The sequence below is a fragment of the Pleurodeles waltl genome, chromosome 7, assembly GCF_031143425.1.
Source record: "Pleurodeles waltl isolate 20211129_DDA chromosome 7, aPleWal1.hap1.20221129, whole genome shotgun sequence".
NCBI classification, from domain to species: Eukaryota; Metazoa; Chordata; class Amphibia; order Caudata; family Salamandridae; genus Pleurodeles; species Pleurodeles waltl.
The window spans coordinates 1,349,230,569-1,349,256,673 of NC_090446.1; the positions used below are offsets into that span (position 1 = coordinate 1,349,230,569).

Genomic DNA, 26,105 nt, shown 5'->3' on the forward strand with positions numbered 1-26,105 from the left:
TGTCAGGACCGGAGGCGAGGCTTATGCAGTTCTTTCTTCACTCTATTACATAGCAAGTTCAAACTTCAACAAAAAACACATCAAAACCACAAGTTCCCATGAGTCTGCTTCCATAGCACCCATCGTCCAATGAGATTCCGATGTTGACAACTGTATAAATGCCCTCGACCACGTCACTCTCCCTCTTTCTTCAGTGCTCCAGTGACAGATGTGTGCCCTTCTGCCTCTGAGCGTTTTTCATGCGTACAAATTGTGTATTTTGACTGAGATTGTGTCTTGTGCACTTTCGCTTTACATTTGAGTTTGTTGTAGCAACCGCTGTTGCTACGTCGCGTTGCATTAGCACAGAAGGCTTTTTAGCCCGGCACGCGGTGATGCGTCGGGCCCACTAGAGGGCGCGCATCTTGGAAATAGAGCGCTTTTCATAGCGCTCAAGCCACTTTGCGCTCGGATTTTGTACGCGCCAGTTGTCCCTGCAAGAGCCTAGGCTCTACTTAACCCCTTGAACCCCCCCCCACTTACACCGCGTTTGCGGTCTGCAGTAACCCCACAGCAGGAAGAGTGCTCTAGAGCCATTTCGATGAATTAAGGTAAGCGCATCTTTTTTCTTTGTTTTTGCCCGCAGTTGGCTCTGTTTGACGACAGAAGTGTGTGTGGGGTGGGGGGTGGGAGGGTGCCTGCCCTTTGTGTTTTATCTTGGGGTGTATTCATCTGTCATTACCTCTGAGTCTCGTGATGCAGCCTGCTAAAGAGCATGATTCTTTTTCCCTCATGTCCCCTGGTGATGGCCCTTCTCATCGGGTCGTATCCCCTGGGGTGGAGGTGTTGCTTACGCAGGATATCGCCCAGGCGCTTGCCCCTATTAAGGAGGGCGTGGCACAACTTGCGGAGCAAGTCTCCAAAGGGCCAGGCATGTTCGGGGTGACAGGTGTTGGGTCTGGTACAGCACCCAGGAAATCGCACAAGCGCAACGTGAGGCACCTTGAGGACATCGAGCTTCCCGCCGATGTCCCCAGTAAGAGTGCACGCTCAGAAGCGCCTACCCTTCCGGGAGGGCTCCATACCTGGCATAATGGGTGAGAAGCTTCACCACCAATTGGACCTCAATGTGGGTCCCTAAGGTCATAGCAGGAGGCTCAGAGGGGGACTCCTCGGTCCAGGAAGTAGAATCTGGCTTCCCTTGGCGCCCTGGGGCCTCCCTACTGGACCCACAAGATCTGGGGGACTCAGACTCTGACATGTTCGAGCCTGAGGGTATATATCATCCTCGCTCTTCAGAGTGGCGCCTAGACCAGAAAGTGGCTGACTATGTGGCAAGCAAAAGTCGCCAACCTCTGGACAAAGAGGTTCGGGCCCGTCTGACGGCCGAATGTCCGTGCCCTACCTTGCCGGACAAGGTAGCGGCTACCCCTGACATCGACCCCAAGATGTGTACTTTCTTTGCTGAGTACGTGAAGGACCCTAAGATGGGTATTGATCGGTCCTGGAGGGTGTGTCACGACAAGCTCTTGGGCATCCTGGGACCCTTGACACAAATTATACAATTGGCTAAAAGTGCCAAGCAGTCAAATACACCCCTTCCGAAGGACGTCGTAGCGGGATGAGCCCAGAGGGCACTGTGTCTCCTAGGCAATGCCAATTGCGCTATTTCAGTTGAGAGACGCTGCTCCCTGCTCATCAAAATAGATCCCAGATTAGGGGAATTATCGTCCTCAGAGGAAGGGGCGGTCGCACAGGGCAACTCATTTGGCGACCCTTTGTCAAGGAGCTAGGGAAGTTTGTTGACATCTTCTCTGCCCTCGATAAAGCATAATCTTCAATCAAGAAGATTTTTCCCTGCAAAGTTTTTGGAGGGGCCGGACGAAGTAAGGGTCGCTCTTCCGGCCGCCAGTACCAGCAGGGCCTGGTTCCTACAGGCACAATGGATGGTGAGACGGCCGCCAGGGAACCTTCTTCCCCAACAGGGGCAAAGGAAAAGGCAGAGGGAATAGGATCGCCCGGGGAGCAGCCAATACCCCAGGAGGAACTTCGGGTAAGGATTATCCCTTCTTCCCCTCAAAATCTGGGCGGGAGGTTACGCCTTTTCAAACGAATTCGGGAACTCAACCTCTGATGCATGGGTGTTACAGACGGTGTCTGGTTTTCACATTGAGTTTTGAGGAACTCCGATTCAAGAGCAACTTCCCACGCCTTTAGTTTTCTCAGCAGCAGATTCCGCTCTTATAGATTCAGAGGTTCAGGAGCTCCTGCGCAAAGGCACCATATGTACCTCAGCTCTCCACCCAAGAGGCTTTGTAAGCAATCTTTTCCTGGTGGAGAAGAAGGAAAATGGGTTTCGCCCGGTGATCAACCTTCGTTCATTCAACGACTGGGTGATCTACCGGCATTTCAAAATGGAGGGTATACACTTGCTCCAGGATATTCTCCTGCGGGGAGACTGGATGGTCCGTCTGGACCTCTAGGACACTTATCTCACTGTGCCAATCTTTTCCCCTCATCGCAGGTTCCTGCAGTTTCTGTGGAAAGGTCAGGTGTTTGAATTCACCTCTCTCCCGTTCGGACTGTCGTCGGCTCCTTGGTGCTTTACCTAGCTTCTCAAGCCAGTGGTGGAATTCCTCCGTTCCAGGGGGATCCGCCTCATTATCTACCTGGACGATCTCCTCTTGATGGATCAATCCAGGTCGCAACTTATATTCAATGCGAACATGCCTATTGCTCTCCTTCAGGACTTGGGGTTTGTGATCAACTGACAGAAATCGGATCTGCTTCCTTCGTAGTCAACAGTTTTTCTGGAGTTCTTCATAGACTCACAGGTGCATCTCTCAGTCTCGAGACTCAAAAGATCTCCAAAATCAAGAAGGCGTAAGGAAAGTATTGAGACGCGACAGGATTTCACTACGGCAACTTGCCAGAGTGGTGGGTTTGCTCTCCTCGTCGATTCAGGCCACATGCCACCACTGCACTTTAAAACAAGTGTTTTATGAGAAGGCCGCATTAAACAGATTCACCAGATAATCTTAAACCCACTGTGCATGCGTACAATCTGGTGCAGGTCCACGAGGGGCTCCAACAGTATTTCTCTTTGATTTTTAATAGACAACAATGTTTTGTCCTCACCAGGTTTCGTCTCAATGGATTACCTCTCCTGGTGGGGTTTCCTGCTAATAGTTGTACTTTATCGAAATTATGGATATATGCCTCTGCGATGGGAAGTCTGTTTAGACCATCCTACATATTCTGCTCCTTTGCTCCTTTTGTAGACTTCCTAGAAAGAAGCTAATTCTGCTAATTTGTATAAGAGTGTAAATTTCATCAATATAGATTGTAATATGTATATACAATTCTATATACACATCTTTGTTGGTAATCATAAGATACCTTCTAGTAACACCTCATCCAACAAGGATCTAGTGGCAACTGACCACTATAGTTCAAACTGTACTCCATTCCTACATTCTATGTTCTATACAACATCACACACCAGGCAGCAATACGTAGAAATCACAGTTCTACTTCCTTCAATAAGTGATCCCTACAATTTAAACAACAAAATCTTATCTAAAGAATATATTACATATTGAGACGAAATAAATCAAACAATATACATGAAGGAGACTACATCTAACAAAGATATACATACACCTTTTTCCATCACACAAGAATGGGGTGTCATTTTTCACATTTACTTTTAAATATGACCACTGGTACATTTCCGTACTCTTACTCTGGAATCTTTCAGCTGATTCTCAATGAGAAGATCTCTGCATACCTCTCCTTCACCCTCTCAAAGACTATGACCTTTCACCAGATTCACACTTTCATCCATTCTAGAATTTAGCACTACTACATGACTATTATTCCATATTGTTCCACTGTAACCGCATTTGTAGAATATCTTGTCACTAGAATAGGTTTAGTATATTTTGGCCAAGCCATGCAACCAACTGGGGCCTTTATTCTGACCCAATCTCCCACATTTATTCTACTCTGTTTTGCTCTTTTTCTTTCATCATATTTTGCTTTTAATTCTCTTCATACAACTATTCCATTAAACTTGATACCTTTTTCCAAACCATCCAACTTGGACATAAAACTGTATTATGTGATCTTCCCTTTAACAACTCAAACAGATTTCCTAGTGCTACAATGACTTGTCATATGGTGTGCAGTAATACATTTTTGTAACTCTTTTGTTCAATTTAAAGAATTTAGTTTGGATAGTTGTATATTCTCCTTTATGACCCTATTAAATCCTTCTATTGTTCCATTAGTCTCAGGATGATAAACAGAACACATGACTCTCAAAACTCTTCCATGCTTCCGGAACAGAATTTTGGGCCATTATCAGAAAGTAAAGATTTGGGAGAAACTCTTTTAAAAACCTCCTGTAGAAAAATTCATAGCACTTTGTTACATCCCTTACACAAGAAACCTCTACTCATCTGGAGTACAAATCCATCAACACCCATAGGGTATTATGTTCACCTTATAATGGTCCAACAATGTCAATAGCAACCTCTTGCCAGGAACAACAGGTAACCTTCGGCAGACCATAGACACAGAACGTGGTAGCAACACTTTATCACTGTTCATACATTGTACACTCCCTCTAACTAGTCGCCCAATACCCAAATCCATGCCTGGTCTCCAAACATCTGCTTTTAATCTTTCCTTTGTTTTGACAATCCACATTTGCCCTTGATGAGCTGTATCAATTAATGTATTTCTCAATGAAACAGGCCGCACAAATTTGGTTCCTATTAATAACATAGCCCTGTCCACTGCTAGCTCATAAAACACAACTATCCATGGCTTAGACAAAGATCTTCCATGCACATGGCCAAACTGTATTTTTTGTAGAATTTCCATTAACTCATTATCCTTTCCCATTTCCTTTTTCCACTCTTCTTCTGTAAGACATCCTGTTGTGATCTCACATACATCAAACATTTTTCTTCAATTTCATCAAAATAATCTATTTTTCCCATACTTGTCACAAATCTAGATAAACAATCCGCTGCCAGATTTGTAAACCCTGGTACATGCTCCACAACAAAATAAAAACCATGCAAGGCCACAACCCACCTCATGATTCTTGATGATATGAAGTCCAGGCCTCTCTTGTGAAATCTTTCCTTTACAGTTTGTGGTCTGTACAAATCTTAATAGTTGTTCCCCAAATAAAAATTTGAAATTTGGTCAACGCCCAAAATATTGCTAATGCCTCTCCACTACTAGATATTTCTATTCATCCCCTTACAAACTTCTAAAAGCACATGCAATCAGTGGTTCTTCGCCATTTCTAGTTTGCTTAAATAACAGTGCTATACCTTTGCATCCGCCACCAGTAACCTGAATGGTCTCATCACCAGGTATAAATGCCTGTAAACTGGGTGCATTTTGTAATTGTCATTTAATCTTTCAAACTTATACTGGCACTCTGAGACCATATAACTTCCTTATTTTGTTTAATAGTCTCAGTTGATCACATTTATCTACTAAATTCTGAATACATTTTTCATAATATTCCACCATGCCAAGAAACAATATTACCTCTTCCTTTGTACACAAGGAGGTAACTTCCAAATGGTGTCTACTGATAATTTCAGGAAGAGGTGTGGCACTAAAGAAATATTGTGTCCCAAATAGTTTACTACTTGCATAGCAAACTTACATTTTTCTTTTTTTAGTGTCAAACTTGCATCTAAAAATTTCTTCAAAACTACCTTCACTCTGTAAACATGCTCTGCAAGAGTACTGCCAAATATCAGTAACCTTTGAGTATTGAAGTCATAACTCTGAAACAGAAGCTGCAGTCCAAAAAGCAAAATATTGAATTTGGATTTAAAGCAACTCCAACTGACCGTAGATTTAGCCAACCAAACAGATCACCCCCTTTCTTACACACACACACAAACAAAACACACACTTTGCCAACCATGTAGCTTATTCCCAGCTCAACGTACGCACTGAAGTATTCCTAAAATGCTTATTGGTTTATCCACCATAACCACCCGGTTTAACATCCATAACATTAAACTTATTTTATCCTGGAACCAACAAGCATCCTTTGATATTATAGTTCGATGTGAGCAGGAATTATATTTCATTTTTAGTTCCATGAAATTACCTTTCTCTAAACCACTATGATGCTCCTGTTGAGATCCTTCAATTCGAAGGTCTTTCTTGACAAATCTTTTATCGCTTTGGTCTGTTCTTTCCTGTGGTTCCTACAGCACTTGTAAAAATTACCTTTCTTACCACAACTAAAACATGCAGGACAGAATTTAGCATTCGCTCTGTGACCCCCTCCTCCCACAGCGAAATCATTCTCCAGTAAAGTTGCTGCGATCCTCCTTTGTAGTTTGTTACTGCCTTTTTGTTCTTAATACGATAGACCAGTTTCATCCCTTTTCTCAATGCTTGAATTGAACATATTTTTCCTCCTCTCAATTCTGATACACATTTTAACACATGTTCCACTCTTTTTGCTATCAAAATCACTTCTTCCATCAGTGGCTTATCCTTAAGTCAAAATTCTTCCCTAATTTTGTCATCCCTGCATCTTAAAACAAATTGATATCTGATCCGTTCCCCAAATACATAATTGGCTGTTAATTTCCATATTATAATTTAACGGATTCCTCACTCTTGAAGCCTAAATTGATGGCATTCCATAATAGTACTTACTCTGGGTAGATAATGCTGATCCAGTTTCACAATGCACGTTTGAAATTAATTTAGCCCTCTGTTCTTCCATACTCAATTCTGGTAAGTTTTCATGAACTTCCCGGCCCTACCCTCCTAGATGGGGCATTAGTATATAATATTTGCTCTTAAATTGGTCCCACACACTCTGGCACAATGCCCAAATATTTTCTTCTACTTACTCCATTTTATCACTGTTTCTCCATTACTGCTTAAAAAAAAAAAGGAAAAAAAAAAAAAAAGCTGTGGCGTTACGTTTTGCATTCTGATTTAAATATATATAGATATATGTAGATATTATTCCTACAATTAACAAAACCAAAAATGCATATATTAATATATTTCTAGTCCACACCAGAAAATACCCTAAGGTGTGCCCATCACCGTAGCTTAGACACTGATCTTTTGCATTGCAGACTCAATATGTTCTATGGTGCGTCACTAATTCAGACAAAATGTCACTAGAATACATGGCACAAAATACTCTAAGATTTGCCCATCACTGCAGTGGAAATACGGTTTTCCACAAGCAAAGTCTTATGCACAATGTGGTGATTATTTTGGACTATCACCGTAAAAGACACAAATACTGTACTTCCAAATTGATGCCTACCAAGCCAGCAGGGTGTTTTAACATTTGTAAAAGATCTAGTCCCAAGATCAAATGCTGCTTCTTTCTATTAATGTTTATTAATTTAAGGTATTTTACATTTTCAAATTAGACCTGTTAAGATGGCTGCCACGACAACCATCCTTCTGAAATGGCTGTTATTCGATTATCGCACTAACACGCATTTAATTATATTTTTCAGGAACTACTCCAGACTTTAAAAAAATTGGTCCTTGAAACTTACAGTACAGTAAAATGCACCTGTGTTAAATACTACTGGTTTTCCAAAAGCATACAGTAGTACCCACACCTTCAAAATGGACACACTTCTAAGGATGTGTGTGCCTTTCTTGAGGGATTCAACCAGGTTTTACACAGTTCTTGATCAAACCTCTAAAATGTCGACACAAACTTTGTTGTGCATTTCTTTCTTCAGGAAATAGACTGGGCCTCACACAGTAATTGCCAATCCTTTAAAATGGCAAAACGCACATTGTTGTGGGTCTCTTTCCACAGCACTTCGACCATATGTCTCTCAGCCTCAACAAAGCACAATGCCTTAATGATGCACACCAAAACATCAATTCACAGCACATTAAATTTCATCAGCTTCCACCAGAAAGCCACCTCTACCCCAGGGTACATTTCCTGATTGCCTAAGCAGTACAGCTATAACTTCTGTTGCATTAACCTTTCATCTGGCACAACTCGCACTGCTGATTTCCAGACAAAGTGCTCCAACCTCAAGTCCACTCCATTCCTCTTGCTGTTGAGGTGCTTCTCTCTTTACTCCTGAGCTAGTCTCCAGTGTAACACTATATAGTGTAATTCTATATACACATCTTTGTGGGTAATCATAAGGCACTTTATTGTAACACCTCATCCAACAAGGATCTAGCGGCAACTGATCACTATCATTCAAACTGAATTCCCACATTGTTTGTTCTACATGACATACCTTGAACTAGGAACCAGGCAGCAACAAGTAGATATCACACAGACCATCTTTGTTATTTTTACAACAGTTACATACCTCCCCGAAATGCTGCTCGGAGGCCTCTTCTCTGGCATATATATATATATATATAATAAAAATTTTAAAAAAAATAAAAAAAAGGAAATGTACAATATTATAATTTCCCGACTCTGTAAACAACTGTATTTTTATAATGTGATAGTGTTTCATTTTTGTTTGATTTTGTGTTTTATTCTTTAATGCCACAGAAATGTGTCAAATATATATTTGATTGTCTGCACTATCCTATCATGCCCAGCAGGGTGTCCACAAGGCAGTTCCTCATTTGGAGAAAAATATAAACCAAATATATTTGCAGAAAGCAGTTAAAAAATCTGTGAACCTAGAAGTGAGGCAGCAGCATGGGTTTTATGAATTCAGCAAGAATAACAATGGTGCAGAAATAAGGAATACATGTTCCTTCTTGACCATGGGATTCTCCATGATATTCATAAAGATAGAATAGAATACCAACGTAATTCAACAATAAAAGCACAATCAGGGTCACAGAACACTTGGGCAAACATATGAAAAAAAGAGAAGCCTGGTGCACTGGAGGGCTCCTATTATGCGTTTCTTTTCTTACTTTAATAAATAGCAGCAGTCAAGAAATATACTACAATTCCCAGAAGGCAAAAGAACAATAGCCAATGGGAATAAAAACGTAGTCAGAACAGTGTACACCAATCACATGTATACAAGGGTATTATGACGTCACTTGACTGCGAACAGCCCTCTTTTCTTGCTGCTCGCAGTCAAGTTAAGTACCCTTTGTCTGCATACATTTTATAGTCTTGTAGTTTTACTTAGTTTCTATTAATAATTATATATTTGCCGATCGCGCTGTACTAACGCGCTGTTTTCTGGCTCATTTCCCCTTTCGCTTCCCATACGGCAGGTTGCTGCATTCCCTCAGCGCTCGCCGGCCCGCGCGCTCCGTTCAAATTGTCTAGCATTCGCTTTGGCGCGCGGCAGCCCGCGCGCTTTGTTTTCAACTATTGTGTTTCCTCACGCGGCAGTTGGTATTGCTGCGCTTGAGGAAACTCCGGCGCATTACACGTTTTCTCTCTCCTGATGTCGGATGGCAGTTCCTGCACTTGCTGCTTGCGCTACACTTATTATTCAAGGTTTTGCACTTCCTTACCGCCTCCTTTTTACTGTGGCTCTACAGCCCTTGCTTCTCCTTCGTTTCCTCACAGCTGCTTTGCAGGTTTAGCAACGCCACAGGCCCACAGTGGCTCCTCTTTCCCTCCTATTAACCCCTCATTGTCCAGTTCTTTTTTCATTCACATCATGGATTCAGACAACTCCCCTTCACATGATGTTGAGGATATCAGGCATGAACTGCCTGCTTTCATAAAATCCTCTGTCCAACAGGCAGTATCCTCTTCCATGCAGAAAATTTCAAAGAACCTAGAACTTTACTCTTCTGACATGATTTCTAGGTCTATGTTGGCCCAGGCTGCGGGGGAATGCAGTCCACGACTTTCTCCCAATAAAAATCCCCCCAAAAAATTCCAAAAATTGGCGCAACAGAGAAGTGAGTAGCAGAGGAGCTTCAGAAACTCGAGATCCTCCAACCAAGTAAGTCTTATACTTTCTTCTATACCTGTAGGAGGGCGTCTCAGTATTTTCCAACCAAAATGATCGGAAATCACAGAAGACCCTTGGATTCTCCACACTATTCAAGGTTACTCCCTAGAACTTTATGCAATCCCTATTCAGACTCAGTTACCCCCCTCCATGTTTTTCCTCAGACATGTCATCTCTCATTACCTCGGAGGTGCAATCCCTATTGCAAAAAACAAGCCATCGCTCCTACCCTTCCCGATCCTACAGGTTTTACCAGCTCAATTTTCTTGGTTCAAAAGAAAAACAAAAAAATGCGCCCCGTGATAAACCTCAAGAGTTTCAACCACTTTGTAGTCTCATCATTTCAAAATGGAAACCATCCTCCATCTCAGAGATACTCTACTTCAACAGGATTGGATGGTGTGATTGGATCTTCAAGATGCGTATCTAGTAGTTCCAATCCACCCTCATTTCAGGAAGTTAATCCAATTTCAGGGTTCAAACCAGTATTTTCATTTTACCTCTCCACCCCTAGGTCTCTCATCGGTGCCATGGTGTTTCACCAAACTCATGCAACCAGTGGTAGCTTTTCTCAGAGCTCAAGGTGTCAGACTCATCATCTACCTCGACGATATCCTAATAATGAGTCAGTCTCCACAATCCCTTTTGTCTCACCTATCCCTCATGTGCTCCCTCCTATCAGAACTAGGTTTTATCATAAATCCATCCTAACCCCTTCTCAAATTATAGAATTCTTAGGTTTCCAAATAACTTCCATTTCTGCCACTCTTATGCTTCCCTCTGCAAAGATCAAGACCATAAAGTCAGAAATTCTACAAGTCCTACGCAGTTCTCAGATCTCTCTCAGAACATTAGCGCGAATTGAGAGTCTCCTCTCCTCTTCAATCCAAGCCATTTTCCCAGGCCCTCTCCACTACAGAGCCCTTCAAAGGTTAAAAATTCCTTCACTTTAACGAAAGGTCTCATACGCAGATATCATTCCATTAGACGTCTATTCTCGTACAGAACTTCAATGGTGGATAGACCATTTAGAGGCTTGGAACGGAAGGACTATCTTTGCATCAGCCCCAGATCTAGTATTAGAATCAGATGCAAGCCAATCCGGCTGGGGGGCCCGATGTGGACCAATCTCGACTGGAGGCACATGGTCGTCAGAGGAGTCCAAAATGCATATCAATTGTTTAGAGATGCTTTCCGGTTCCTTTGCAATCAGAAGCCTTGCAAAAAACAGAGTTTGCTGTGCCATTCTCCTGAGAATGGACAACATCTCTGCTGTTCGTTATATCAATCACCTTGGGGGCACAAGTTCCAAACCTCTGGCGGAACTTGCCAAGGGGGTAGGGAATTTTGCCTTTTAAACCACATTTCGGTTCATGCAGAGTACCTTCCGGGTTCTCAAAATTCAGGGGTAGATTGGCATTCTCGTCATCTTTGAGATTCAAGCGATTGGAAACTACACACTTCAATATTCCAGATTATTCAGAACAAATGGGGTCCCCTACAAATCGATCTTTTTGCGTCTCGCCTCAATTCTCAGCTTCCCCAATTCTACAGCTGGCGTCCAGATCCATTGGCCTTGGCATCAGATGCCTTTTTACAGGACTGGTCCCTTTCCCTCAATTACGCCTTCCCCCCTTTTCTCATGATCAGCAGGGTGCTGGCCCATATCAGGCGTCAACAAGCCTCTTTAATTCTCATAACTCCCTTTTGGCAATCACAAACTTGGTTCCCAGCTCTTCTAGAACTATCAATAGATTTCCCGATTTTGATTCCTTCCTTCCCGGATCTACTGCTCGACCCTCTAGGCCGATCCCATCCTCTCATCCTGGACAACTTATTGACTCTCTCTGCATGCAAAATCTCGGGCAATCTCAAACTTTCCCGAGCATTTCGACAGAAGCTTCCCAATACATCTCACAGTCCTGGGCCCCAGGCACAAAAAAGGCTTACACATCAGCCTGGTCTATTTGGCACAGCTGGTGTCTGGGAAAACACATTGATCCCTTTTCAGCAGATTTGATTTTTATTATCAACTTTTTAGCGGCTGAAGCCAGCAAAGGCAAAGCTTTCCGTACTATCAACCTTTATAGATCAGCTATCTCTGCCAATCATGCCCTAGTTAATGGAAAACCTGTTGAACACCCTCTGATTTGCCGCTTACTAAAGGGAGTAAAGTTTTCCAATCCTCCTTTGCCTAACTATAGTCAATTATGGGATGTTAACATTGTTTTGAAATGTATTCTGTCATGGCCTGATAATCTCATGCTTTCGCTAAAAATGTTATCTGCAAAGTTGACCATGTTATTGTGCCTTGTTTCTATAAAACGTCTCTCAGATGTTAAAGCTCTGGATATTTCTAACAGGCAATTTACACCTACAGGGGTTTTGTTTACTGCGGTTCGTCGAACCAAAACAAATTTATCCACAGTCTTTTATCCATATTTTCCTGATCACCCGAAACTATGTGTTGGACAATGTCTGAAAGCGCATGAATAAAAGACTGCAGATTTAAGATCCTCTTCTCATTCCCAATTACTTATTTCATTTAGGAAACCCCACTCTCCTGTTTCAGCTGCTACCCTAGCTCGGTGGGTTAAATGGTTGATGGCTCTGGCAGGCATAGATACTTCTATGTTTGGAGCTCACTCTTCCAGAGGGGCAATGGATTCTAAAGCGTTCTGGGCAGGCTCCCGTTTAGAAGATATTCTTAAATCTGCAGACTGGTCTAATGACAATGTAATTAAAGTTTTTTTTACTGTAAACCTATTGATAATGTGTTTCTGAATGCAATTAATATGCTTTAAACTCGCATAATAGGAGCCTCTGGTCTTGTCATAAAATGTAGATTTTCCTAGTCCCATGACGGAAAGCCTTAATTTTATTAAAGACACGAAGGCGAGTATTATCCCTCCACTTTCATTAACTTTGTTCTTTAATTTCCCTCCCTTCTTTTAGCATTGCTGGCCATCACTCAACCTTCCACTTAAGACACCTTCTTCAGCTTGGTTTTCTACTCTCCAAGCTTCCATGACACCGTTCAAAGCTGGATTTCCCACTGGAGTTAATTACCAGGATCCGTCTTGGTTACCTTGGATTTTGAACTTTTGTTCTGATGTTCTGTCTTTCATTATGACAATTCTCATTCTGTTTTCTATTGTTCCATTGTTTAACTCTAATTGACTCTCTAGCAAGAAAAGAGGGCTGTTCGCAGTCAAGTGACGTCATAATACCCTTGTATACATGTGATAGGTGTACACTGTTCTGACTATCTTTTTATTCCCATTGGCTATTGTTCTTTTGCCTTCTGGGAATTGTAGTATATTTCTTGACTGCTGCTATTTATTAAAGAAAGAAAAGAAACGCATAATACTCGCCTCCGTGTCTTTAATAAAATGAAGACTTTCCGTCATGGGACTAGGAACATCTACATTATCTATCTTGGAGACAAAGTCGAGACAACAATATTTATCTAACGCATGGACAGATCTCCAAGTGGCAGCCTAACAAAAGTCAGGAATAGGGACTTCACAGCTGCAGCTGCTGACGTCCACTTGAGGAATGGGCGCGTAGACTTACTAAAAAAGGACCTATTAGCTTTTTCATAACCGGTAGCAATACGAGAAGTTGTCTGTTTAGAGGAGACTAGACCTGCCGACACAATAATGTAGTTGCCAAAGAACTGTTTGACCTTACTTATCTCCTTCGGCTTCCCAAAATATTAAGGTAAAGCCCTTTTGATTCAAGATATGTAAAGATCTCTCTGCCAAAGACTTTGGATTAAGGAAATGAGAAGACAAGGACACAGCCTGCCTAATTTGAAATTTAGGAACTACTTTTGGGAGAAATCTGAATTTGTGATGGCACTTATGATGGACACCCGCATGGTTCATCGGGACACAGAGAGTGAAACTTACTCTCCCTACTGGCAGATCCAATTGCCACAGAAAAGCAAGCTTGAATCTATTATGTGCAGCACGCTCCAAGAGGGGTCACATCAATTTAGGGAGCATTATATTCAATTACCAGAGAGGAAAATGCCTAACTGGATAGAGCAAATACTTTCCTCAGTACATCAAGAAAATTCTTAATCATCAAAATATGTACCAGAGAAAGACTTGCGGTATGCAGTGATTGCAGGAAAATGCACTTTAATAAAAACGTACTCAAATGAAGATAAGCTAGTACCAACTTTTCGCAGAATGCTCTCTCGTCCCCCTGTTTGTTGATGCACCATAACTAGAACCTCTTCCACCTTAACACATGTGAGGAGCCTTTGGAAGAAAGGTGTGCCTTTTTCAGAATAGCAATTCAATCATTAGGTAGATTCAAGTGTCCATACTGCCAGACCTCCGGAGCAAGAATGTTAAGGCTGGGATGAACTATATTTCAGGACATCTTGGAAAGTGGATCCTACCTTAAAAGCAGTCTTTGTGCTGTTTAAAAAAAAAAAAAAAGTCCGGAGCAATGATAGTCATCTTCTATGCAGAGTCTTGACGAAAACAGTAAAGAAGTGTAAGTAAATAGTTTTGACCAGCTCATTGAAAGTGCAATCCTAAGAGACTGATGTTCCAGAAACTATGGAGGTCTAACCTGCGCATTTTATGTTTTACTCAGTTTCAAAAAAATCTATTGCTGGATGTCTAAAAAAAAAAAAAAAAAAAAAGATGCCTTCAAGTACTTAGTTGTTTAAAAAACATTGGAGTTGTTTTGGTATAAAGATATGATAGAAAGGTGATTAAAGAATTTACATAAACATGACCAACTAGTGCTTTCAAAAACAGTCATTACCTTCCCTGGGTGACTTATTACTAAACAACTATAGAGGAATATAAAACAGCAAGGATTCACAGGTTAAACTCGATTATTGTGCCGGTTTCACATTTACTAAAACAGCCATGTATACATGAAAGAGCATATTAGCACCACAGTCCTTTAATCTATTCCACTTTGGCAACAGAGTGGCTTGGGGGCAACACAAATTTCATACCTTTGGTGGCTCGAGCAGAAGCTGGTGAAACTTTTTCAGGTTTTCTTTTATGGTAACTAGAGTCCCTGCACTGGCCTGACTTGAAGTGAAGTCAAGCTCAGGTGGGTTCATCTCCAGCTGCCCATCCAGGTTGCAATAAAAGCCACTCATTCCACCAAGCTCATTTCTGTATAGTGAGACGTAACAAGAAATCAAATCAATGTCTTAAAAACATTAGGCATCATTTAAACCCCATATTAATTTATTAGACACCATCAACATTTTTCTATAGCTGTACCCCCTCCAGACAGCTCATTATTAAAGAAAACCGCAAGCTATTAGGCAAGTCTACGATCTACTTAACGTATACCAGTGCATAATACATAAGAAAAGGAGAAAATGTCGTTTACAGGGACAGCATAGAAAGGATACACCAACATACATCAGCCAACTGAATACCTTACAACAAATCAACCAATCTACAGTAAGTCACATGTTAAATACCTGCAGATTTCAGTGTTTCATGCTGCATGCTATTCTGCCAGCTAGAGCGGAGTTCAGAAAATTGCAAGTTGTTCACAGTTTAAGGTTTGATTTAATATGGAAAACATAGCTGAAAATTCCTACGCATCAGCTCCGAAACACTTAATATTTTGCCCCATCAAAACAGATGGCTCTGCTTATGCTCACAGTACTAAACAAAGTATTTCCGCTTTGCTAAACAGCAAACCCATTTTGTGTTTTCCCAAGATTAAGGATTCAAATTGTAGACTTGAGGAATCAAACTGCTATTGCACTGTCAATAAATTTAGACACACTGAGACAGCAGTGTGGTTTTATAGACACCTCAAACAACTAGGGAGTACAACATCTGTCTGGCCCATGCTGATGCAATGACGATCAATGTCATGATGGCTTGTTGCATTTTTTTTTTTTGCACCACTGCCAGAACTTGCTTAAGGGGTGGAAAAGTGTAGGCAAATATCCATGAACAATTTATCTACAGTTTCCCCCAGCGAATAGTCGTGTCGGAACCTAGACTCAAAACATGAATATTATTTGCTATGAACTGTGGCAAACAGATCCAAGTCTGGTGTGCCCCAATTCTGGATTGTAAATTGTTAGATTATTCTCTCACTTTTGTATTGTCATTGTGCCCGCTGAGAAAGTCCACAAGTCCTTGTCTGTCCGTGAAAGCTTTAAGAATCTCCAGTATGCACTAGTTAAAGGTGTGCATATATGGCATTTGAGCACCAAGTGCCACATTTGTTGTGTAAAATACCCAACAAACATGTCGATCCTGAGAGAGAGTGAGAGAGATGAGACGAGAGCGAAGAGAGAAGAAAGAGAAGAGAAAGAAGAAATAAATAGAGGAGAGAAATAGAGAGCATATTTTTCCTTGCAAAGTGGAAAGTGTTTTCCTATGGATTCACTCTAAGCTTAAATGGTTGAAGCATCACTTTCAGCCGCCCTCTTCAAACAGACGGACCTAAAAGGACACAAAACCAAGTCAGTCTGTTTAAAGAGGGCGGCTGAAAGTGATGCTTCAAACAGTTAAGCTTGGAGAGTGAATCCCGAGGAAAACACTTTCCACTTTGTATTCAAAAGAATAAGCCAGACAAAAAGACTTTTCATTCATCATCTGCACAGGAAGTGAGAGCACTGCATCTCCTATTATCCATCCATTACCAAGGAAGTGGCCTTACTTCCTGCTTTCTCCTTATTCTAGTCCCTCCTCTGGGTGGCCCACCACCCAGACATCCCCAGCTACGTACAAAGACAAGGGCATTGCCTGTTTGTGTATGTCAGAACCAAAACACCAGTGACACTGAAACTTACAGGGTAAGATATAATCATATGACTCACCAAGCACTTCATACTGTCGAGCCTAGTAATCATACCCAATCCAAGACTATATACTCACATAGCATCCTCACTACAAAAACTCAAATATAAATAAATATATATATATATATATATATATATACATACACACACACACACACACACACACACACACACACACACACACACACACACACACATCCAGCTAGTCACCACATACCCTCAAACTACAGAATACACATTCCAACTCATACTCATTAACACTTACTCTATGCTACTCCAGGCACCATCTATTGCAGATCCCACCACCTACTACAAGTTTGAAGCTTTTTTTTAATCACAGAAACACGGTTCACTCCCACCTCAGTGTCTTGTCCTTTACTGGAGGCTCAGACTGATCGCTTTGGTGCAGCTGAGATGGGCAGCACCTCCCCAGCGTGTTTAATTATTTCAGGCACTGCTTCACATTGACTGTCCTCCTTCTCAATTGTGTGAATAGGCAAGTTCCATGACTTCCACTGCCGCTCTTTCTAGTGTCCTGGGATGCTCCTTTCGCAGAAATGGGATAGCTCCAACAAGTGACTCACTCTGCTTTGAGCTCATCATCCACCCTGCCCCCTGAAGGAGTCCTCCAGAATGTTCTCAGACCGGTTGTTGAGTTCACTGATGGCATGAACCTCTGCCAATATGCTTTAAGCCCTTCTGCTTAGTTGGGTGGATGATTCAAAAACAACAAAGTGATGGATGGAGTGCTTGAATTTATCTCAGCCACTGGCAATCACTCCAGGCCACATCCCAATTCACGTTCCCCCCCCCCCCCACCAGCCACCTCAGTTTGGACCCAGCCATATGCAAGTCAGTCTTGAACACGCTCCTCATAGGACCAGTGAAGCCCGAACTGCCAGAACAGGTCCTCCCTGAACCTAAACACAAGCAACCTAGGTCCAGTTTCACCCTAGTTAGGGCTCTCCAGCCAGGTATTGCTTGGTTCTAGTGGCACAGGGAGTCTAGGACCCGTGTCTGGGCATACCCAGTGCACTTAGTGAGACAAATGCAAAAACAAGGTGATGGATGGGATGCTAAAGTTACTCTCAGCCACTGGCAATCGCTCATGGCAGCTTCGCAATCCACCGTTTTTTGCCCACCATGCCTCCTCAGTTTGTACCCAGCCATATGCAAATACTGCTCCTCATGGGAACAATCCATGCCAAACTGACAGGCCAGGTCCTCCCTGAACCAGAACACAAGTAACCTAGAACCGGGTTTTCTTGTTTTTGTAGTTGGGTGGATGAGGCATTAAGGACCTTTCCTGGTCAGAGCTTTGCAATGCATTTGCTGTGTCTTGGGTCTTGTGCTCCTTCAGGTTCTGGCACCCGCCATAATGTCACTGTCTCTGAAGGAGTTGAGGGGTCTCAATATTTATCCACAGACCACCCCCTAAAGGTTCTTAATGTTCTCGGGCAAACCAATCAGGTAATGATCTGTCGGTGGCTCCCATATTACTGTCCCCAGAGCAGACTACGTAGGCCTCAGTTTTCCAATATCCTACCAGATGATAGTGCACTCCTCACTCACGGTCACATTGGTTCCTCTGTTTACACAGTCAGGGGCAGTGGATTACAGCCTATCCACCCTCATTATCCTGGTGTCCGCCTTATTGCCTGACATATGCCTCAGTCTTCTGTCACCACATTCGCCATTCCAAAGCCTCCTCTGCTGCAGGTGCTGCATGTTCTCACTTCTCACCTGTAGGCCTCCAGACCAAGCCCCTTGCTCTTAATGCTCCTTAGGAAAATCAGGAGGCACAGATTCTCCTTTTTGACGCTCTGTGCGTCCTCAAGTGTACTGTACGCACAGAATTCGCGGGACGAAACAGAAATGTCCGGCGGGGATGTTGGGAATAAGCACCCTACTGCTTTAAAGGAGGCACTCTTCCATATTGCATCTGAAGGGCTGTGATTGGATTATTCTGAAGAGATTTGGTGAAATCATGGTGGAAGGAGCATATTTTGAGTTGACTCTGATGTGAGGCGAGGTGAAGTGATGTTGAAGAAGATTGTGGCTTCAAGAGTGAGATTGTACTAAGTTGGTCCCCTATCATTTTAGTCCTGATGAAGACCCGTGTGTGAGCCCGGAATTAGCCCGGGAGCCAGAGGGGGGGCGAAACATCAACAATGGTGGTTGAGCCTGGATTTGTTTTCTCTTTTTTATAATGAAGGAAGAGCTCGAATGGGGATTTAATACTCTTGTATTTATCTTAATGATTCAATGTGGAAGAGGTTGAACCAACAGGCTTGTTTTTTTCAATCTTTGTTTCCATTGGATAGTTGTGAGACTTATGGTTCTCTTTCTTTTCTAATCACGTACACTTGTTCTTTTGGCACTTTCTTTTGTCCTCATTTTGTTTTTTGATAGGGGTTTACTCTTATGTGTATATGTAATATATTTTTTGTATATAAATAAAGGATGTTTTTCAAATAAGTAGTTTATTATGCTGCATGTGAATTATAGGATATATGTATGTTATTAGACTTGGTTCCAGAGTGGGCATTGTAGTCTCTAAATAGATTCTCCAGCGGCAGGTGTGGAGACCAGGAAAAATGCATCTGCTAACATCTTCCCTCATCAAAATTGTTAATAGGTTGTTAGTGAAACCCTGTCATGTAACTGGTCTATGTATTCTCTTGTGTGTTGTCTCTCTCATGCAAACAGCATCATTGTATACTACTTCACTCATAAATGCTGGTTTGTTATTCATACTGTATATCAGGTTATGTGCAGCAGAGTCCTTCAATATGATATTTCTATTAGAAATGTCTTGCTGTTCATGTAAGTGATTAATAAACTCTGAGATTAGTCATGGAGAACTGCGTGTGTACCACTCTGTTTTCATGGACAAAACTATACTAGTTAATGATGACCTGTTTGTTACATTAGCAGTTTCAGAATTGTGTTAATTTTAACCCTCTCAGTACTGAATGACAGCTTTCTAAACTGCATTACATCAACATCAAGATAACGGTTTAGGACACCAAGTGTAAAAGATTTTTTTGAAAAAGTACAGTATTTAAGGTCTTAGTCTCCTCCCAACCCCCTTGCTTCAGACTATTCGTAAAAAAAAAAAACACAACATTCAAAGACTTCTTAAAGAACAAGTTACTTACCTGCGGTAACAAATTATCTGGTAGAGACTATCTAGCTGCAGATTCCTTACCTTAGATTTCCTTGGCGTCAGCTTCAAATCCAGAATTTTTCTGCTGAGCAGTGCCCTGCGCGCGCCATCGGGTGGCATTGTTCGGATCCACCTGCATCGTCCGGCTCCGCGTGAGTCGTCAGCGTCGTTGGAGCCGTCTATGATGTCACGGTTATCTATATAGACGCCGCCTCGGCACGCGTACGTCAGTTCTTTTCCCACAACCTTCCACGCCAGAAGCACAGTCATGGAAGAACTAACAGTTATGGATTTTATCTTTTTCACTTAACTGTTTGAAGTAAAAATTCTTACATGCCTTTAAGAAAAGCAAAAAATGCCCTAAAACATATATACATAATTATATATATATATATATATATATATATATATATATATATATATATATATTGAAAATGTCACTTACCCAGTGTACATCTGTTCGTGGCATCAGTCGCAGTAGATTCGCATGTTTTGCAATAGCTCGCCATCTGGTGTTGGGCCGGAGTGTTACAAGTTGTTTTTCTTCGAAGAAGTCTTTCGAGTCACGGGACCGAGTGACTCCTCCTTTTGTCTCCATTGCGCATGGGCGTCGACTCCATCTTCGATTGTTTTTCCCCGCAGAGGGTGAGGTAGGAGTTGAATTGTAGTAATAGTGCCCATGCAATGGAGTGACTAAGTATGCACCTATTTAAGGTTGAGATGATACATATACAAATAGTTGAAGGTAACTTCCAAACTGCTACAGGCTCCCGGGGAGGCGGGTGGGCACATGCGAATCTACTGCGACTGATGCCACGAACAGATGTACACTGGGTAAGTGACATTTTCAGTTCAATGGCATCTGTCGCTGTAGATACGCATGTTTTGCATAGACTAGTAAGCAGTTATCTCCCCAAAAGCGGTGGATCAGCCTGTAGGAGTGGAAGTAGTCTGAAATAATGTTCTTAATACGGCTTGACCTACTGTGGCTTGTTGTGCGGATAACACGTCTACACAGTAGTGCTTGGTGAATGTGTGAGGCGTAGACCATGTGGCTGCCTTACATATTTCTTGCATTGGGATGTTTCCTAGAAAGGCCATGGTAGCACCTTTCTTTCTGGTTGAGTGTGCCCTTGGTGTAATGGGCAGCTGTCGTTTAGCTTTAAGGTAGCAGATTTGGATGCATTTAACTATCCATCTGGCTATACCTTGTTTTGATATTGGGTTTCCTGCATGAGGTTTTTGAAATGCAATAAATAGTTGTTTAGTCTTTCTGATGTTCTTTGTTCTGTCAATGTAATACATCAATGCTCTTTTGACATCTGATGTATGTAGTGCCCTTTCAGCTACGGTATCTGGCTGTGGAAAGAACACTGGAAGTTCCACTGTTTGATTTAGATGGAACGGTGAAATAACCTTTGGCAAAAATTTAGGATTGGTCCTTAGGACGACCTTATTCTTGTGTAGTTGTATAAAAGGTTCCTGTATTGTAAACGCCTGAATCTCGCTTACTCTTCTTAGGGAAGTAATGGCGATGAGAAATGCCACCTTCCAGGTTAGGAACTGTATTTCGCAGGAGTGCATGGGTTAAAAAGGTGGACCCATAAGTCTAGTTAGGACAACATTTAGGTTCCATGAAGGAACAGGTGGGGTTCTTGGTGGTATAATTCTCCTAAGGCCCTCCATGAATGCTTTAATGACTGGTATCTTATATAGGGAAGTTGAATAGGTAGGCTGCAGGTATGCAGATATTGCTGCAAGGTGTATTTTAATGGAAGAGAAAGCCAGGTTAGATTTTTGTAAGTGAAGCAAGTAACCCACTACATGTTGTGGAGTTGTGTGTAATGGTTGTATTTGATTAATATGGCAGTAGCAAACAAACCTCTTCCATTTACTTGCATAGCAGTGCCTGGTGGATGGTCTTCTGGCTTGTTTTATGACTTCCATACATTCTTGGGTAAGTTGTAAGTGCCCGAATTCTAGGATTTCAGGAGCCAGATTGCTAGATTCAGCGATGCTGGATCTGGGTGTCTGATCTTTTGGTTGTGTTGTGTCAACAGATCTGGCCTGTTGGGCAATTTGATGCAGGGTACTACTGATAGGTCTAGCAGCGTTGTGTACCAGGGTTGCCTTGCCCAAGTTGGTGCTATTAATATGAGTTTGAGTTTGTTTTGACTGAGTTTGTTTACCAGGTAAGGAAGGAGAGGGAGAGGAGGAAAAGCGTAAGCAAATATCCCTGACCAGTTCATCCATAGGGCATTGCCTTGGGACTGTTTGTGTGGGTATCTGGATGCGAAGTTTTGGCATTTTGCGTTCTCCTTTGTCGCAAACAAGTCTATCTGAGGTGTTCCCCAGAGTTTGAAATAAGTGTTCAGAATTTTGGGGGTGAATTTCCCATTCGTGGACCTGTTGGTGATCTCGAGAGAGATTGTCTGCGAGTTGATTTTGGATCCCTGGTATAAATTGTGCTATTAGGCGAATTTGGTTGTGAATTGCCCAACGCCAAATCTTTTGTGCTAGCAGGCTTAACTGCGTGGAGTGCGTCCCCCCTTGCTTGTTTAGATAATACATTGTTGTCATGTTGTTTGTTTTGACGAGAATGTATTTGTGAACTATTATTGGTTGGAAAGCTTTTAGTGCTTGAAAAACTGCTAGAAGTTCTAGGTGATTTATATGCAGTTTTGTTTGATGTACGTTCCATTGTCCTTGTATGCTGTGTTGATCGAGGTGTGCTCCCCACCCTGTCATGGAAGCATCTGTTATTACGTATTGTGGCACTGGGTCTTGGAAAGGCCGCCCTTTGTTTAAATTTATGTTGTTCCACCACAGAAGCGAGAGGTAAGTTTGGCGGTCTATTAACACCAGATCTAGAAGGTGACCCTGTGCTTGTGACCATTGTGATGCTAGGCACTGTTGTAAGGGCCTCATGTGCAGTCTTGCGTTTGGGACAATGGCTATGCATGAAGACATCATGCCTATGATTTGTGTGATTTGAGCACTCTATTAACGAATGGGCCTTGATTAGCCAGTCGTCTAGATATGGGAACACATGTATTTGCTGCCTTCTTATGTGTGCAGCGACTACCGCTAGACATTTGGTAAAGACTCTTGGTGCGGTTGTTAATCCGAAAGGCAGTACCTTGAATTGGTAATGTATTCCTTTGAATACAAACCTTAGGCATTTCCTGTGCGATGGGTGTATTGGTATATGGAAATAAGCATCCTTGAGGTCTAAAGTTGCCATGTATTCGTGTAGTTTTAGCAATGGCAATACTTCTTGTAGTGTGACCATGTGAAAGTGGTCTGATTTGATGAAAGTGTTCACTACTCTAAGGTCTAGGATTGGTCTCAGCGTTTTGTCCTTCTTTGGTATCAGAAAGTACAGTGAGTAAACTTCTGTGTTTATTTGTGTGTTTGGCACTAATTCGATTGCATTCTTTTGCAATAGTGCCTGCACTTCTATCTCCAGGAGATTGGAATGATGTTTTGTCAAGTTTTGTGCTTTTGGTGGTATGTTTGGAGGGAATTGTAGAAATTCTATGCAATAACCATGTTGGATAATTGCTAGAACCCAAGTGTCTGTAGTGATTTCCTCCCATGCTTTGTAATAATGACTTATTCTTCCCCCCACTGGTGTTGTGTGGAGGGGGTGAGTGACATGTGAGTCACTGTTTAGTAGTAGGGGTTTTGGGGCTCTGAAATCTTCCTCTATTCCTAGGGAATTGCCCTCCTCTATATTGTCCCCGAAAACCTCCTCTATACTGTCCCTGGTAACTGGACGGTGTTGCTTGTGAGGTGCTGGCTTGTGTGCTCTGACCCCGAAACCCCCCCTCGAAAGGGTGTTATACGGAATGTGCTGTAATTGCCTCTGCTCTGCGGGGAGTAGAGTGCGCCCATGGCTTTGGCAGTGTCCGTATCTTTTTTGAGTTTCTCAATCGCTGCGTCCACTTCTGGACCGAACAGTTCTTTTTCGTTAAAAGGCATATTGAGAACTGCTTGTTGAATCTCTGGTTTAAATCCAGACGTTCGGAGCCATGCATGCCTTCTGATAGTTACAGATGTATTAATTGTCCATGCAGCTGTATCTGCAGCGTCCATGGAGGAGCGGATCTGGTTGTTGGAAATGGTCTGTCCCTCTTCAACCACTTGTTTTGCCCTATTTTGTAAGTCCTTGGGCAGATGTTCAATGAGATGTTGCATCTCGTCCCAGTGGGCTCTGTCATAGCGCGCAAGTAGTGCCTGGGAGTTCGCGATGCGCCACTGGTTTGCAGCCTGTGCTGCGACTCTCTTACCAGCTGCTTCGAACTTGCGGCTTTCTTTATCTGGGGGTGGTGCATCTCCAGATGTGTGGGAGTTGGCCCTTTTCCTAGCTGCTCCTACAACAACAGTCTGGTGGCAGCGGTGTAGTGATGAAAACCGGGTCTGTAGGAGGCGCCTTATACTTTTTTTCCACCCTTGGTGTGATAGCCCTACTTTTGACCGGCTCCTTAAAGATGTCTTTTGCGTGCCGGAGCATACCAGGGAGCATAGGCAGGCTTTGGTATGAGCTGTGGGTGGAGGAGAGTGTGTTGAATAAAAAATCATCCTCGACCTGTTCTGAGTGGAGGCTTACGTTGTGAAATTGTGCTGCTCTAGCCACCACTTGAGAATACGCGGTGCTGTCCTCTGGTGGAGACGGCTTCGTAGGGTATGCCTCCGGACTGTTATCTGACACTGGGGCGTCGTATAGGTCCCATGCGTCTTGATCTTGGTCACCCTGGCTTATGGTGGTGTGAGCTGGGGAGTGTGATGGAGTTTGTGCTGGTGAGACGTTAATTACGGGCGGAGGAGAGGGTGGTGGGGTAACTCTTTTCACCACTTTTGGTTGTGGTGTCTGTTCAGTTTGGAACTCCAACCTTCTCTTTCTTCTAATGGGGGGAAGGGTGCTTATTTTTCCTGTCCCCTGCTGTATGAAAATACGCTTTTGCGTATGGTATACATCAGTTGATTGTAGCTCTTCCTCAAACCTAGGCTTTTGCATTTGGGAGGTTAGCGAGTGCTCTTCTGTATAAGAGCCTGAAGCTGGGTCGCTTGCAGTTTGTTTCGGCACCGAAACCCTGTCTGCGTGTTTTTTCGGCTCCGAGGTGACTTTTTTCTTTTTCGGGGCCGAAACCTCTCGGCGTCGATCTTCTTTGGTGCCGCTGTCTCGGCGTCGAGCCGTGTCCACACCGGCATCTCGGTGTCGAGGCTTGTCTCCAGCACTTTCTCGGTCCCGAGAAGGCTGCGTGCCGGTGTCTCGACCGGAGTCGGACGATCTCGGCACTGTTTGGGCCTTTTTCGGTGCCGACGGTCGGTCACCGAATTTATGGGTGGAGCCATGGCCTGATGGCAGTGGCGTCCCCTGGGCCTTGTAAATCTTCCTCTGTGTGGTTTTCGACGTCTTACTCACGGTTTGTGTATCGTCGAATCCTTCGGAGTCCGATTCTTGGATCGAGAAGGTACCTTCCTCTTCTTGTTCCTCGAACTCTCGGTGGGCTGTCGGCGCGGACGCCATCTGAAGTCTTCTGGCTCGACGGTCTCGGAGTGTTTTTCGGGACCGGAACGCACGACAGGCCTCGCAGGTGGCTTCACTGTGCTCAGGTGACAGGCACAGACCAAGTGTTGGTCTGTATAGGGGTATTTATTGTGGCATTTGGGGGCAGAAACGGAACGGGGTCCGTTCCATCGGCGTTCTTCAGCACGCGGTCGGGCCGACCAGGCCCCGACGGGGGATCGAAAAACTACCCCGAAGGGCACCGGAGCTCTTCGATCTTCGATGCGGTGTTGAATCTAACTACGCCGATCCCGAACGCAACAATACCGATGAAAATCTTCCGAAATTAGATATCTTTCCGTTCCGAAACTCGGAGCGACAGGAACACGTCCGAACCCGATGGCGGAAAAAAAACAATCGAAGATGGAGTCGACGCCCATGCGCAATGGAGACAAAAGGAGGAGGAGTCACTCGGTCCCGTGACTCGAAAGACTTCTTCGAAGAAAAACAACTTGTAACACTCCGGCCCAACACCAGATGGCGAGCTATTGCAAAACATGCGTATCTACAGCGACAGATGCCATCGAATATATATATATATATATATATATATATATATATATATATATATATACACACACACACAGGGAGTGCAGAATTATTAGGCAAATGAGTATTTTGACC

General features: G+C 43.0%; 1 protein-coding gene across 4 annotated transcripts in view; it reads right to left on the reverse strand.

Annotated features, from left to right (window-relative positions):
• PPP6R1 (protein phosphatase 6 regulatory subunit 1) overlaps positions 1 to 26,105 on the reverse strand; it is a 745,577-nt gene that overhangs the window by 514,715 nt on the left and 204,757 nt on the right. For all 4 annotated transcript variants that reach the window (XM_069200760.1, XM_069200759.1, XM_069200761.1 and 1 more), the window contains exon 8: positions 14,914 to 15,079. In XM_069200760.1, the coding sequence (XP_069056861.1) occupies positions 14,914 to 15,079 (166 nt within the window). The remainder of the gene's footprint in view (positions 1 to 14,913; positions 15,080 to 26,105) is intronic.